Below are 12,777 nucleotides of genomic sequence, written 5' to 3'. Positions count from 1 at the left end.
GTAGTTAATGAAAGGATAGATTATAATATGCATGTATCTAGTATTAAACTGCGAAAAAAATTGTTAGTTTCTCTTCAAACAGCTGCTTTCATTTTGTTTGGACTTGTGTGTCACCTGTTTAATTTGATGACAGCGAACAACATAAATGCATAGAACTACTATGTTTTCCAGCATATGCAGGAAAATACAGCTCAAGTTAGCCTTAGTGCTTCATTTGGACTTAAGTTTGTGCAGTCAACAGAATGCTAGGTTCCTGGTTTGTGTTTATCCATGTATCTGGTTTTTTCTTTTTTTAGGATTCTATGTTCAGATGCATCTTAAAGTGTAGAATCGGGCTTAAGGCTGCTAAAGCAATAAATGTTAAGAACTATTGAAAGTGGATTCTGAAGCACTTAAAATACTTGACCCAAATTGTTCTAGGTTTCTCTAGTTTGTGAGTTCTTTATCCTTTCCTAGTGATGCGATTTGGTTACTTTACCTTAAGTAACGCAATTAGCAAGCAATGTTTTGTTAATCTAAATTTACTGAACATCTGCAGGTGAAAACTGGCAGAAGGCTCGTTTTCAACATCCATCAACTTTGCACATATTACATCCTATGGATATTAATGTACAGCTGGCAAAATCAATGGTGGAAAGAGATACCAGGATGGCAAAGTAATGTATTAATTTTGAAAGGATTTCTTTTAAACTACTGTGTACTTATAGAAAAGAAAGCTGTTTGGTTTGTGTGTTTTTTTTTTTTTTTTTTTTTTCCCCACCCCCAAATATTCAATTACATTTTATAATCTGAAGCTATTAACTTAAGTAGTAGAAGTGGTTTACTACTCTTTATGAAGCCTTTCTTGACTGATCACCTTCACTGGTTATGAACTATACTGTTTAAAGTGAATTTAAGACCTCTTTTATTTTCACAATCACTAACTTTGCTGTGATGTGATCGTTAGATATTGATAAGATTTAAATAAAGAATTGTGGTATGTACTTTTTTTTGTCTTGGAGTTTAATATATTTTTTTTTTAAGGTTTAAAGTGTCAGGAGGACTTCCTTTGGTGCATGTCAGACTCTCTGACCAGAAAATCAAGGCAATTTTTGATCTGATTGATAGCATTCCATTGCCTCGGAAGTCATCCGTGTCAGTTCCAAGCACAAAGGTAAGCTGACTATAACTAAGAAAACTAAAACTAAAAAAAACCCCAAAACACTGAAGTGATCATTTTTAGTGAGAATTCTTGCTAATGTCCATGGTCTTTTTCACTTGAAATAAGAGATCTGTTGCCAAGCTGAGTTAGGCAAAGTGTCTTCATTATGACTGATAAGAACATGCTGAGCTTATGCAAACAAGGCTAGCTTAGCCTTTGTCTTTTTTGTGCTGGTTTCAATATAAGTATTGGCAAAACTGACCTTTCCAAGTCATATGGAGGAGGCAAAGTTAAACATGCATCATCAGTAGAAAATACAACTGAAAATATACAAAATTGAAGGTAGTGACTTTTTTTTTTCCCCCTCCTTCTAGGTGCCGTCTATTCCCATGATTTCTGTTGTTAATAAAGGGTTACTTAATACACGTCAGTTTTTACCAGAAATAGTGTCAGGTAAGAAGCTACAGATAAACCTTTGTGAAAGTAGAAGGCCATCACTTAAGGAATATCTAACGTTTTCAGGCTTCTGTTGATCTTAAAACATGTTACAAAGGCAGTAGAGATGAGTATTATTGATCATCTCTAACTTCAATTACACAAGAAGATCCAATGAAGATGCTGATGTTATTAGAATTATAAACTTGCTTTTTTCTAGAGAGAAAAAACACCCAACTTTTTGGGATTAATCAATATTATGCATAAGCAACTTCTTCAAATATAAGTGAGCTATTAATAACTGTATTAGTTTGTCATTAGCAAACCCGTTTAATTATTCAGATGTCATGAAACGCCTTTTTAGCATGGAGTATTGAAGAACCTGTTATTTCAGAATTGACTTAAATCTAAAACGGATTTAGCTAAATACACATCTGTTAGTGCCACATCAGGGTGCATACTTTGGGGCAGGCAGATGAGAATGATGAGTAACATGCCTCAAGGATGGGTATGCTTGCATTTAAGCAGCCAACAGGTGGCAAAAATACACTGTTACAAACATCACCTGTACTGTCTGGAGTGTTCTGCATTAGCAAAGCTCTCCTTTTTCTGAAAATGCACAACTAGAGTAACAAATGCCAAATTACTGTGTTGACACTGCAGATTTGAGCATTCACTTCCATGGTTGATCTAGAGAAGAACTTCACTATACTGGAACCTGGGAAGCTTGTTTCTGGAGCTTACTTTGTAACTGGTTTTCCTTATATGTGTTCTTGAAAGTCTAATGATATAGCTAAACTCTACTGCTTTCCTTAATAGGGCTTTAATTTTCTTCACTTCTCATCCAGTGGGTAAGAAAGCAGTATAGATATAAAAGGTATACTTTGTCAGATTAGGTTTAATCTGCTCATACAGTTTAAAGTCCCACTGGAATGGGAAGGAGAGGGTGGGATATTTGGTCCTGTTTCTGGAAAAAGTTTGCTAAGGAAGAAGTCGATTCTCTTCTGTAGACTCTGAAGAAGACAATTTTGATTTTGAGGGAAGTTCTGAACCAGCTGATGGGTCACTAATTAAAGGAGAAGAAATGAGGAATAAGGAGCCTGTTAAAGAGGAACTGACAGATCTTCAGCTGAAGTTTGAAGTTAAAGAGGTATGTCTCTTGAGTTCTGTTTTTTGCCTTCTACATAAAGAATACTGAAAAAAACCCCAATATTTTATTACCAGTGTTCTGCAGATTTAGTGGATGCAAAAGCAAAGCCACCAAACAAAAGAATAGATATGTATATGCATACATATTTCAGTGTGTGAGTTATTGATATATGGTATGCATATGAGTTATTTTTTATCGATGGTATGTATATAAATAGAACACACATGCTTACTTGATCTGTGTGTATGTATTAAAAAAAAATCAGCAAAAAAGCCCCTTATTGGAGTATTTTTTTGTACAGAATAATAGTACCAGGTCATAATTTGGGGGTGGGAGGTAGGAAATTTTTACTGGAAGTACAAAGTAAATACCCAGGCAGGTCACTTGCCAAGAACAAATCCCAAAATATGTCTGTAATACTTATGTCTCGTCACCAGACAGTCACTTTTTTTTTTCTGTTTTTACACTTCAACTCTGTAATAATACTTCCTGTAAGGCAGGCAAGGAATTACTTTAGCTCTTTATGTCATTGTTGGTTTGAATGGTGAGAATGCTACATGTGAAAAGATGGCATAACTTTGTATTTCTTGCTCATCCAGGTTTTAGTCGAACTCACCAGGCAGAAGAAAACTGAGGAAATGGTACTTGTATTTGATGTAATGCATCTTGGGACAGAAGCTACTATCAGAACCTATAATTTAACAGCGGTGTCTTATTTAAAGGAAATAAGCTTGGATTACTATGGAATTGGAGGTAATAAGCAATGGGACAGAAGTATACTACTATGTGTGCGTATATGTCTGTAGCAGTTAGTCTGAAATGTGGCTCTCTTGTCTCTTGTGTTCACTGAAATCCAAATGTTCTTCTAGTTTTCCAGTTAAAATACTTGATATGCAACTGTCCATTGGCAGTGCCTGTCCCATTGGTACAGTTGATAAGCTCTGGACTCTACCATAATGCTTATTAGATAAATAGATGTCTTAGTGCTTAGTGCTTGAATGAAGAAAGTGTACAGAAATGCAATTTTGGACTTAACGAATGGAAGCAATGATCCTTATTTGCTGGTGTAATGCATTTTATGAGTGTTGACAGTTCATCCCTATCTTCAAGGCATAAATTCTTTGGTTCTCCAAAAGAACAAAGATTACCCTAATTCTTCTGTATTTCATGTGGTATGTTACAGGTAAAAAAGCACCTATTCATCTAATTAGTTCCTCAGATAAACCTGGCTTAGACCTCCTGAAGGTGGAATATATCAAGGTATACATAAAGCTTTAAAATTTTATTTTTAAAGCATTTTTATATGTTATAAAGCATTATAGATTCTTAAACCCACTATTCAGAGCTAGTGGATTGTTGTTTATCTTCTGAAGAGCACAGTGACTGGTTGCAATTAATATTAACCTTCATGTGAATCATTATTTTCAGGCTGACAGAAATGGGCCACACTTTCAGACAATTTTTGACAACACTGAACAGATGATTAAAGTGAGTGCTTGTGGATATTACTGCTTATTTTGGTTTGGTTTCCTGGCATAGAAGGGAGGAGTCAACAAGGGCTCTTTGGCTTTCCTGTTTCCTTCCCACTTGGCCTTGCTGCAGGGAGGTTTAAAGAGTTAAAATGGACTTGAAAATCTTTATACAATATAAGCACAGCGTGTTAGTCTGTTTCTTAGCTATGATGAAAAACTGTCTAGCTAGCTCATGTGGATAAAATAAAAAATAAAATTAGAATCTGTCTTCTCATGCATATGAGATCTTGAAGTTCAAGTGCCCAGTATGGGACAATGTAGTGGAGTCCAGAAGTCATTCCCTTCCCTGATGGTCGGTTTGTGTTGTGAGTGCCACATCATCAGCACCCTGGCTGAATTTATTACGAAGTCTAAATCCATTCATGAGTGATTTTTTGGAGCAGGGGGAGGGCAGATGGGAGCATGTTCTAATTTTTCACTCTGGAGTATGACTTGGGTGCTTCTTGTGGTACTGCATTTTCCTCTTCATAGGACATAGACTCTAGAATGAGAAATCAAACACTTAAAAACTATTGCAATACAGGGGAATGTTTTTAGACAGAAAGTGCCTAACTTCTTAAATTCTGACTGTTGTACTAATGGTGTTATTTTTGAGCCAGAGTCTTCAATCTGAGGAAAAGCAGAGTCTCGAGGAATTCTGGAAATAAATTACAAAGGGCTGTCAGTTTTCTGTGATAGCAACTTCCCTCCTTTATAACTTAATGCTATTATTTTGTTTGCCATTTTTTGGTGTGAAGACAAATATTTAACTTGCTGCCTAATAGGTTTTAGAATGTCTATAGATTTCATCAGGGAAGTCTAGTTATTACTGGAGTCTTTTTGCCAAGAAAAGGTTCCTAAAGCCACAGGAGAGGATGACAGTTCTGCTTCTGTGCTACTGAGGTGGATGTACATACTGAGTTCACTGACTTGATGCTATGGGATAGCACTCATGTTAAGAGAACTCAACTTTCTATACATCATCAGGTGTTGCCTTGCAACTCTTCCATGGGACTTCTGTTTCTGGAAGAATTGCATTTGAGCTCTTTTTCCAATTTCAAGCCCATTCAAGTGATTAACTTTCACTAAACTACATGGCAGGCACTTATTCTCCTTTTGAACTCCCTTAATAGATTTGTTGAGAAATAACTTTATGCTAAATACCTGCATGGCAGCCACCTGCCCCTCATCCGCTCATGTAGAACTGTGTTAGTGCAGGAGCATTTGAGGAGTCTGTTTTGAAAGAGCGTGTTGCTTCAGAAGACTGAATCCTGGTTTAGGTTAGACTACTTTGTTTCAGGTGTATCTTTCTCAGTCATGTAATTAAGTTTTCCACTTAATGCAGTTTTCCATAAGGAGTTTTTCACTTATTTAATGCTTCTAAATTAATTTTGTATCACTTGACTTTTGTACTGAGGAGGTTATAGGTTAACAGTTACAGCTGTTGGGTTTTTGTTAGATTTTCTTATTTTCTAAGCTTGCCACTTTTCTGCTTTACAGAAAGCTTTTTTTCCTTTATCATCTGTTGCTTGTAATACGTGAGGCTTTTCTGTTTCTAAGAAATTGTTGTATTCCATTGGGTACTTTTGCACCTGAGTCCAACTCTTATATTTGTGAGTTACTTTTTGGTCACGTGGTGCCTCATGTTTTCAACAGGTAGCTTTTTCATCATTGAACCTTCTACTGCATACCGAGGCCCTTATGTCTGCCATCAGCTTTCTAACAGCTGTTAGTCCATTAGGCAATCGAAGTGGTGGAGACACACCAACTAAAGCTGAAAAACAAGATGACACTAGACTGCAGAAAGGTACAGTTGTGTTGGTCAAAATGGTGTTTGTGAAAGGATGTGTTGCATGCTGGCAAAAGGATCAAGTCCAGAGAAACCTGATTAGTGTGTGGTGATGGTCAAAGTTTATATGACTGGCTCACCAGGCTGGAGGACTGATTAAAAACAAACAAGAAAATCAACTAACCAAACAAAAACCTCAAGAACCACAATGGTTTTGATAAGAAATGGTGTTGTAAGGTGAGCTTTTTAGTGTTTCACAGCTATTTCACAAATAGACATAAATTTGAATGAGATTTCTGTGAGCTTAGAGTGCTCAAACAGCAGCATGATCTTAGTGTTCATGGTAAAACAAAGGAGACAAATAGTACTTTGATTACACTATGTTATTGATCTAGGTGATTTAAATATACTTTTAAAGCAGTTGAGTCCTTTGCTAGCCTAATGAATACCTTGCTGTTCCTGTAGCACTGAAACAAAAAATTAATTCATGTCAAAATATGCTCAGAAGGGAACAGCTCCACTGTCCCTGATATTAAGTGCAAAACTTGAGCATTAGGTGAGCAGGAAATGAGGTGTCTAGTGAATGTTCAGAATCACTTGTAATTGTAAATGGTCTGGGTTTGAATCTGCAGGCTGAAAAAGAAGCTGCTGCTGTGTACAGTTTAACAAAGCACATAGACATTTGAGCTCTTGGATTAACACTCTGCTACTCGTGGTTAATGATGGCGCAGACCATCAGTGAGGTCTGATGGCTTCTGGTCTTTCCCCATAGACAGTGTTTGACACTTGTATGTGACTTCACCTTATTGTCACCAGTGTTAACACTTACTCTCTTAAAACCTTGATGTTGCCTGTCTGAAATAGGCTTCCAAGGTTTGCTGTTTTTTTACAAGCTTGAAGTTTAAAAGAAAACTTCCTACATTAGGATCTTGGAATAGGAAATATTAGATAACCTGAAAAAACACTACTGTGAACCTATTGAGTTATTGACAATGTTAAAGGTAAATATACTGAGCAATTTATCTTCCCTTGAGCTAGCAATTACCCTTCATTTCAAAAACAGTGAAATTGTTCCGATAGAGACTCATCACTAGATGGGAAGAGTATCAGACATAGAATTACAAGCAAATGCTGACATGTTTTACTCTCACAGTAGAGTTACCTTCAGAGCAAGACTTGTTGCTCTAAGATGGGATGTAACAGACTTAATCGTGATAATGGTGGTAAAAGAACCTATAGGAAACAAAACTGTCATCTGAATGCCAGAAAAACCCTTAGACCAAAACAATTCTCAATACTCTCAGGAGTTTAAGTGAAAATATGAATTATATGTACCTTGAAAATCCCTCCTCTCTCATTTCTAGTGGCTAGACCTTCCAAGGATAAGGATGTCTTTGACTTGAAGCTTTTTGCCAAGCTGGATGCATTCTGTTTAAATATTTGTGATGAGAAAAAGAACATTGCAGATATCAAGATACAAGGTATTAAATTCTTTGTTACTAGTAACTCATCTAGTAGTTTTGTTTCAAAGCAGCTACTAATAATTGGACTAAAAGATATTTACAGTGTAAATTTTCACTGCTTGACCTTTTATTATTGTTCTCTGTACAAACATGGCTGTGGTATTGTTTTCACAGTCAGTCTTCTGGTCTGCCAAAACCATTTGGCCTCCAGCTAGAAAAGCATTATATATAATTCTTCAGGTAATTAGATTTATGTTTTGAAGGAGCTGGATTATGAGTGGCTTTTCATGTTGTACTAAGCTTTGGATATTTTTATGGTGTACTTGAATTATTTAGGATAAAATAAACTTCACTTCTTTCTTTGCTTTTGAACTCCTAGGGTTTGTTTGGGTTTCTTGCTTTGTTTTTGTTTTCTTGATTCTTTTTTGCCCCTCAGAAGGACTATCGATAGTTCTGTGCGAGAGAGAGAAGGTGGAAGTTTAAACTACAAGTTCGGCTATAGCTGCCATCCTATTAGATGCCAAGACACACTCTTATAATGAATATTTAATCATGTGTAACAAGAATATGTAATACAGTTCATAAAGTCTCATGCTTGTGCCCATCTCGAAATCATATGATGTGTTCACACAAGGTTTTGTACACAAGTGTTGTATTTCAATACAGTATAGTAATACCTTTTTTGATAGAAAATCTCAGTAAACTGAGTAGCTTGGTTATTAAGAGATGGATTATTGATTGACTATTTTATTCTGCATAGTAGCTTATTTCTTTCCAGAGGTGCTTGATATTGAGACAGCATCTATATTAGAAATTTTTCTATTTTGTTTTGTTCAAAGTTGTAGTATAAGAGACAGCATAGTGTATGGACTTGGATTTGAGCTCTAGACAATATACTTATTTATTGTGTCTGATTGATAAAGTGCAAGAAGTCTCTACTTCCAGAACTTAAAATGCTTTTTTGATTTTGGAGAATTCATGGTAGTTGAGGAAGTACTTGTAATTATTCTGATTAGGATACAGGGAGACCAGAATGCATTAGATCAAATGGAGCTTTTATTTATAGTTCCTTCAGCAGTGGATATGTGGTAACTGATTTATTCCATTTGGAAACAGAGGAGACAATCAAGTGTGTTTAGATGCTTTTTGTTGGTGGTTTGAAATTTTCGTTCAATCTAGCAAACCATTAAAAATTCTGTGTTGCATTGTATAATTTACGTAACTTTTCTCACCTCCCCTACTGGTGTCATGTGTTCCCACCCTGAAAATGAGTGTTGCTTTTGTTATGCACTACAACTGTTTCTCTTTTTACTGTACAGGTCTTGACTCATCTCTTCTCCTTCAGCCAAGTCACACTGTCTTCTTTGCCCGACTTAAAGATATAGTTGTGACAGATGTTGATTCAAGGACCCTTCATAAAAAAGTACTCAACTACAAGATTTAAATTTTTATTTGATTCTTGGTTAGTTTTGTGTGTTTAAATGTGAAATGTAATAGATATTCCCCTCTTCTTAAAATATTTGATTTGTCATGAATACCTCTTTTCAAATAAGATATGTGGTAAAGCATACTTCTCATATTAGAAGAATGGATGTCCAAAAAGATTGAAAAAAAAAAAATCGTGTCTAACTTGTACATCTGGTAGGCTGATGATATATTTAGTTCTTTATGTACATTTTTAGAAGCTGCTGATGGCTAGTAGGTACTGTTTTTCTCTTTCTAGGCTGTGTCTATAGTAGGAGATGAAGTTTTCAGTTTCAACCTGGTATTAGATCCATATGCTACTGAGGGAGAAGCCTACACTGACATGTCGAAAGTGGATGCTACTGTATCTTTGAAAGTGGGCTGTATTCAAATAGTGTACCTTCACAAATTTCTCATGTCTCTTCTGGTAAGTCTTTCTTTTGTATGTTTCTGCTGCATTCTCAAATTGGTCTTCCTTGTTTGTGTCCTCAGTACAAGTGGTAAATTAAGTTTCTGAAAGAGAAAGGATACACTTAATTTTTCATGTGTAGTATTAAAATACCTTAAGTAAGCTTTAACTCATTAGAATTTCAAAAAAATAACACAATGCAAATGGATCACTTCCCATCCTCTGCTTTGGAAATACAGAAAAACTTGGTGCTATTAAGGTATTTTGGGGGTTTTGTGTTCCCTGCCCTCTCCACCCTGGCAAAAACCTCAGTTCTTCGCAAACACATCTGAGCTAAAATTAGAGGCAGAACTTTCTGCAAGGTTAGATGGTATGAGAACTGCAAATCAATCACTGCAAATATTTATACCTTTGTCATGTATCCTAATGTTGGCTTTTTTAATAAAGCATTAGTGGACTTGGTGTTCTTCAGTACTGACTTTCACAGGAATTAGTATTCACAGGAGGCAAAGAGCAGCTCTAAAAATGTGTCCCCAAAAGTGAATGAAGAAGGAAAAAGTAGAGACAAGTTTGAAATGAGTGGTTTGTATGGTTAGTATGTTTTTGACCCTATAATACAGGTCATGACAGAAGGGACTCAGTTGTCTTTCCCTGGGTAAAACAACAGAACAGGCAGTGTGATTGTTGGTTGGTGTTTGTTGTGATTGATGATGTAAAATGAGAGTAATTTACGTTAAGGAAGAAATATCTGTAAACAGTGTTTTTTTTCTTCATCTGCTTGTTCTAGACCTTTTTGAACAACTTCCAGACAGCTAAGGCGGCATTGAGCGCTGCTACGGTCCAAGCTGCAGAAAAGGCGGCTACCAGCGTAAAAGACCTGGCTGAAAGGAGTTTTCGCCTTGCAATGGATATTGACTTGAAAGCACCAGTTATAGTCATTCCTCAGTCCTCAGTTTCCTCCAGTGCTGTAATAATAGATCTTGGCTTGATTAGGATTCAGAACCAGTTTAGCTTGGTGCCTCCAGAAGGCAGTTCGCTCCCTCCAGTCATTGAGAAAATGGATGTACAGCTGACAAAGCTGAAACTTTCTAGGTAAAGTACACTTTATTAAGTAATGCCTTAGCTAATTTCTTATATTAATACTCTATAGGATATTAATCTACTTGCTTAGAAACCCTGTGAGATGACAGTGTCAAATATTTGCTGTTAACATACTAACTTCTTAAGGGCAAGTAAATCAGTAGGAAAATAAGATACTGTTCTACTCAGGAAGCCCTTTAAGCCTGAAGAGATATTGCATTTGGGGTTTTAAGATGTTTGAAAGTGTAACATAGGACTTAAGTTCTAACTTCCCCACCACGTGTGGTGTGGGTTTTTTTTTCCCCTCTCTTTGTTTTAAGGGCCACTATGGAGACGGGCTCGTCGCATCCAGACGTTCAGATACTTCACCCTATTAATTTAAGCCTGTCTGTGAAACGGAATCTATCTGCAGCTTGGTTTCACAAATTACCGGTACTGGAGATCACAGGATATCTGGATGCAATGAATGTAAGTCTTGTGAAAAGAATGTAGTGAAAAGCTTGTGATAATAGTGTAAGACTAACCTTTATGTTATTTCTGGACATAAAAGTGCAATGAGCTGCAAATTTTGAGCAGCTATAGAGTGGGTTTCAGGGATGTCAACAGGGTCTAACCTACCTGTGTGCATGTGCAAGTTCGAAAGTGTCATGTAAAACACTTGAACTGCTGTGTACATTTATTAAACTGAAAGAGAAGGAGTCTTGTTTATTACCTGCCGTAAGACAGGACCAGCTTAAATCAAGTAATTTTCTCACCAATTTTCTGAGTCTCTTTGTAGTGCTTTTTTTGGAAATGATATCTTAAGAGGAATTTAAATTTATGTAAATATTTGTTTTAGTAACTCCAGTTTCATCACTTCCTTTCTCCCTTGAGTTGATGTCAGGATAGTTGGATTTTGTGGCAATTTACATAATATGAAAGAAAATACCAGGTACATCTTGGGTGAAACTGGAATTAAAATACCATCAACTAACATATCATTTACAGGGATGTATTAAAAGCATAGGTATGGTAATTAAAGGCTGCAATTATATTGATAAAGCCTTAGAAGTCATAACCTCCTTTAATCTCCTAGTCCTTTAACAATAAGCTGTTAAAATAATTTCCTTGTGTTACTTGAGAGACAATCCTGCTGACAAAATACCTGTAAATAAGCACTCTTCTTGCCAGGAAACAGTGTTCTGCTTTACTACCCGGTGATAAGTTTAACAACGTGAACTGTGATCTGCCATTTTTTAGGTTGTGTTAAGTCAAGAGGATTTGAATGTCTGTCTCAAATTGTTGACAGAAAACCTTGGTGAAGCAGAAGAACAACAAACTTGTGCACACCCAGTACTGCAAAATGAAGGTCAGAGATGGAATTTGTCATGAATATTAAATGTGTTAGCTTTCAGGAATAATAAAAAGCATTTGTTATCTGGAAAGCAAGCTTATGTCTGAGAATATGATGTGTAAGTGATAAACTTCTCTTCTTAATTTTGCAAGGGCAGTGTTCATATTTCATTGCCTGAACTAAGTGGAAACATTACAAGACAAAATTTGGTAATTGTGTTAGTTAAAATGTTACAAAACTAGCAAGGTATTGAGATGGCAGGGTCATCTTGTTGCCAGAACATGTTTCTGTTTGTTTGCCTACTCTGAAGTTAACAGCTCTGCTGCTGGAAATGTTTCTAGCTTGTTTGGGGTGACTGTAAGCCATCTAAACTAATAAAAGAATTGGATATGTTTCTTGAGCTAAACAAATGGTGGTAGTTTCAAAAGTTAACCAATTTATTGAATGTTTCAGGTAAAAGCCAAGAAATGGAGAAATCAGTTTTGAGATGGGATACAAGTGTTAAAGAAGTAATCCTGTCTGAAAAGAGAAAAAGAATGTTAAATGAAGATGAAATCAATATGCTGCTTAATTTTGAAATCAAAGAGGTATATATCCATTTGTAAAATATGTTGTTACTGAATCCAATACTCACACTTTCTTCTTAGAATTAGTGGGCTAGAAAGTCCATTTTAACTATTTAAGGAAGAGGGTACATACCAACAGAAAGAAACCAAAAAAAACCAACAACCAACCAGGACCCAGATTCTTCACCTGTTTCTTTAGCTGTTTTATTTTTCTTCATTATATGAGATTGTATTTATAAAATAGTTAACATACACAATGCATCTAACAGGGAAAACTAGACTACTTTTAATTGTTCTGCACTCACCCAGCCTTAATCCTTCATGCTGCTTCATATGATTTTCTTGGTGACAAACCAGCTGCAGTAGTTAAGCTAGAACTAGTATTTTCCCTTAGAGATATGAAGTCTGAAGGTTAGGCTGTAGTGAAGTACTGGGA

The 12,777-nt window shown here is 36.0% G+C and overlaps 1 protein-coding gene across 6 annotated transcripts in view; it reads left to right on the top strand.

The window, feature by feature from the left end:
• The window catches only part of VPS13C (vacuolar protein sorting 13 homolog C), a 90,171-nt gene that overhangs the window by 26,454 nt on the left and 50,940 nt on the right, over positions 1–12,777 (top strand). For all 6 annotated transcript variants that reach the window (XM_082061348.1, XM_082061347.1, XM_082061349.1 and 3 more), the window contains 15 exons: positions 539–656; positions 1,024–1,153; positions 1,516–1,594; positions 2,587–2,726; positions 3,326–3,479; positions 3,910–3,986; positions 4,155–4,214; positions 5,894–6,044; positions 7,391–7,507; positions 8,809–8,912; positions 9,213–9,380; positions 10,150–10,454; positions 10,763–10,910; positions 11,682–11,790; positions 12,229–12,362. In XM_082061348.1, coding sequence (XP_081917474.1) covers positions 539–656; positions 1,024–1,153; positions 1,516–1,594; positions 2,587–2,726; positions 3,326–3,479; positions 3,910–3,986; positions 4,155–4,214; positions 5,894–6,044; positions 7,391–7,507; positions 8,809–8,912; positions 9,213–9,380; positions 10,150–10,454; positions 10,763–10,910; positions 11,682–11,790; positions 12,229–12,362 — 1,994 coding nt within the window. The remainder of the gene's footprint in view (positions 1–538; positions 657–1,023; positions 1,154–1,515; positions 1,595–2,586; positions 2,727–3,325; positions 3,480–3,909; positions 3,987–4,154; positions 4,215–5,893; positions 6,045–7,390; positions 7,508–8,808; positions 8,913–9,212; positions 9,381–10,149; positions 10,455–10,762; positions 10,911–11,681; positions 11,791–12,228; positions 12,363–12,777) is intronic.

This window comes from Streptopelia decaocto, assembly GCF_964273445.1.
Source record: "Streptopelia decaocto genome assembly, chromosome: 9".
Taxonomy (NCBI): domain Eukaryota; kingdom Metazoa; phylum Chordata; class Aves; order Columbiformes; family Columbidae; genus Streptopelia; species Streptopelia decaocto.
This window is presented reverse-complemented; position numbering and strand designations above follow the sequence as displayed.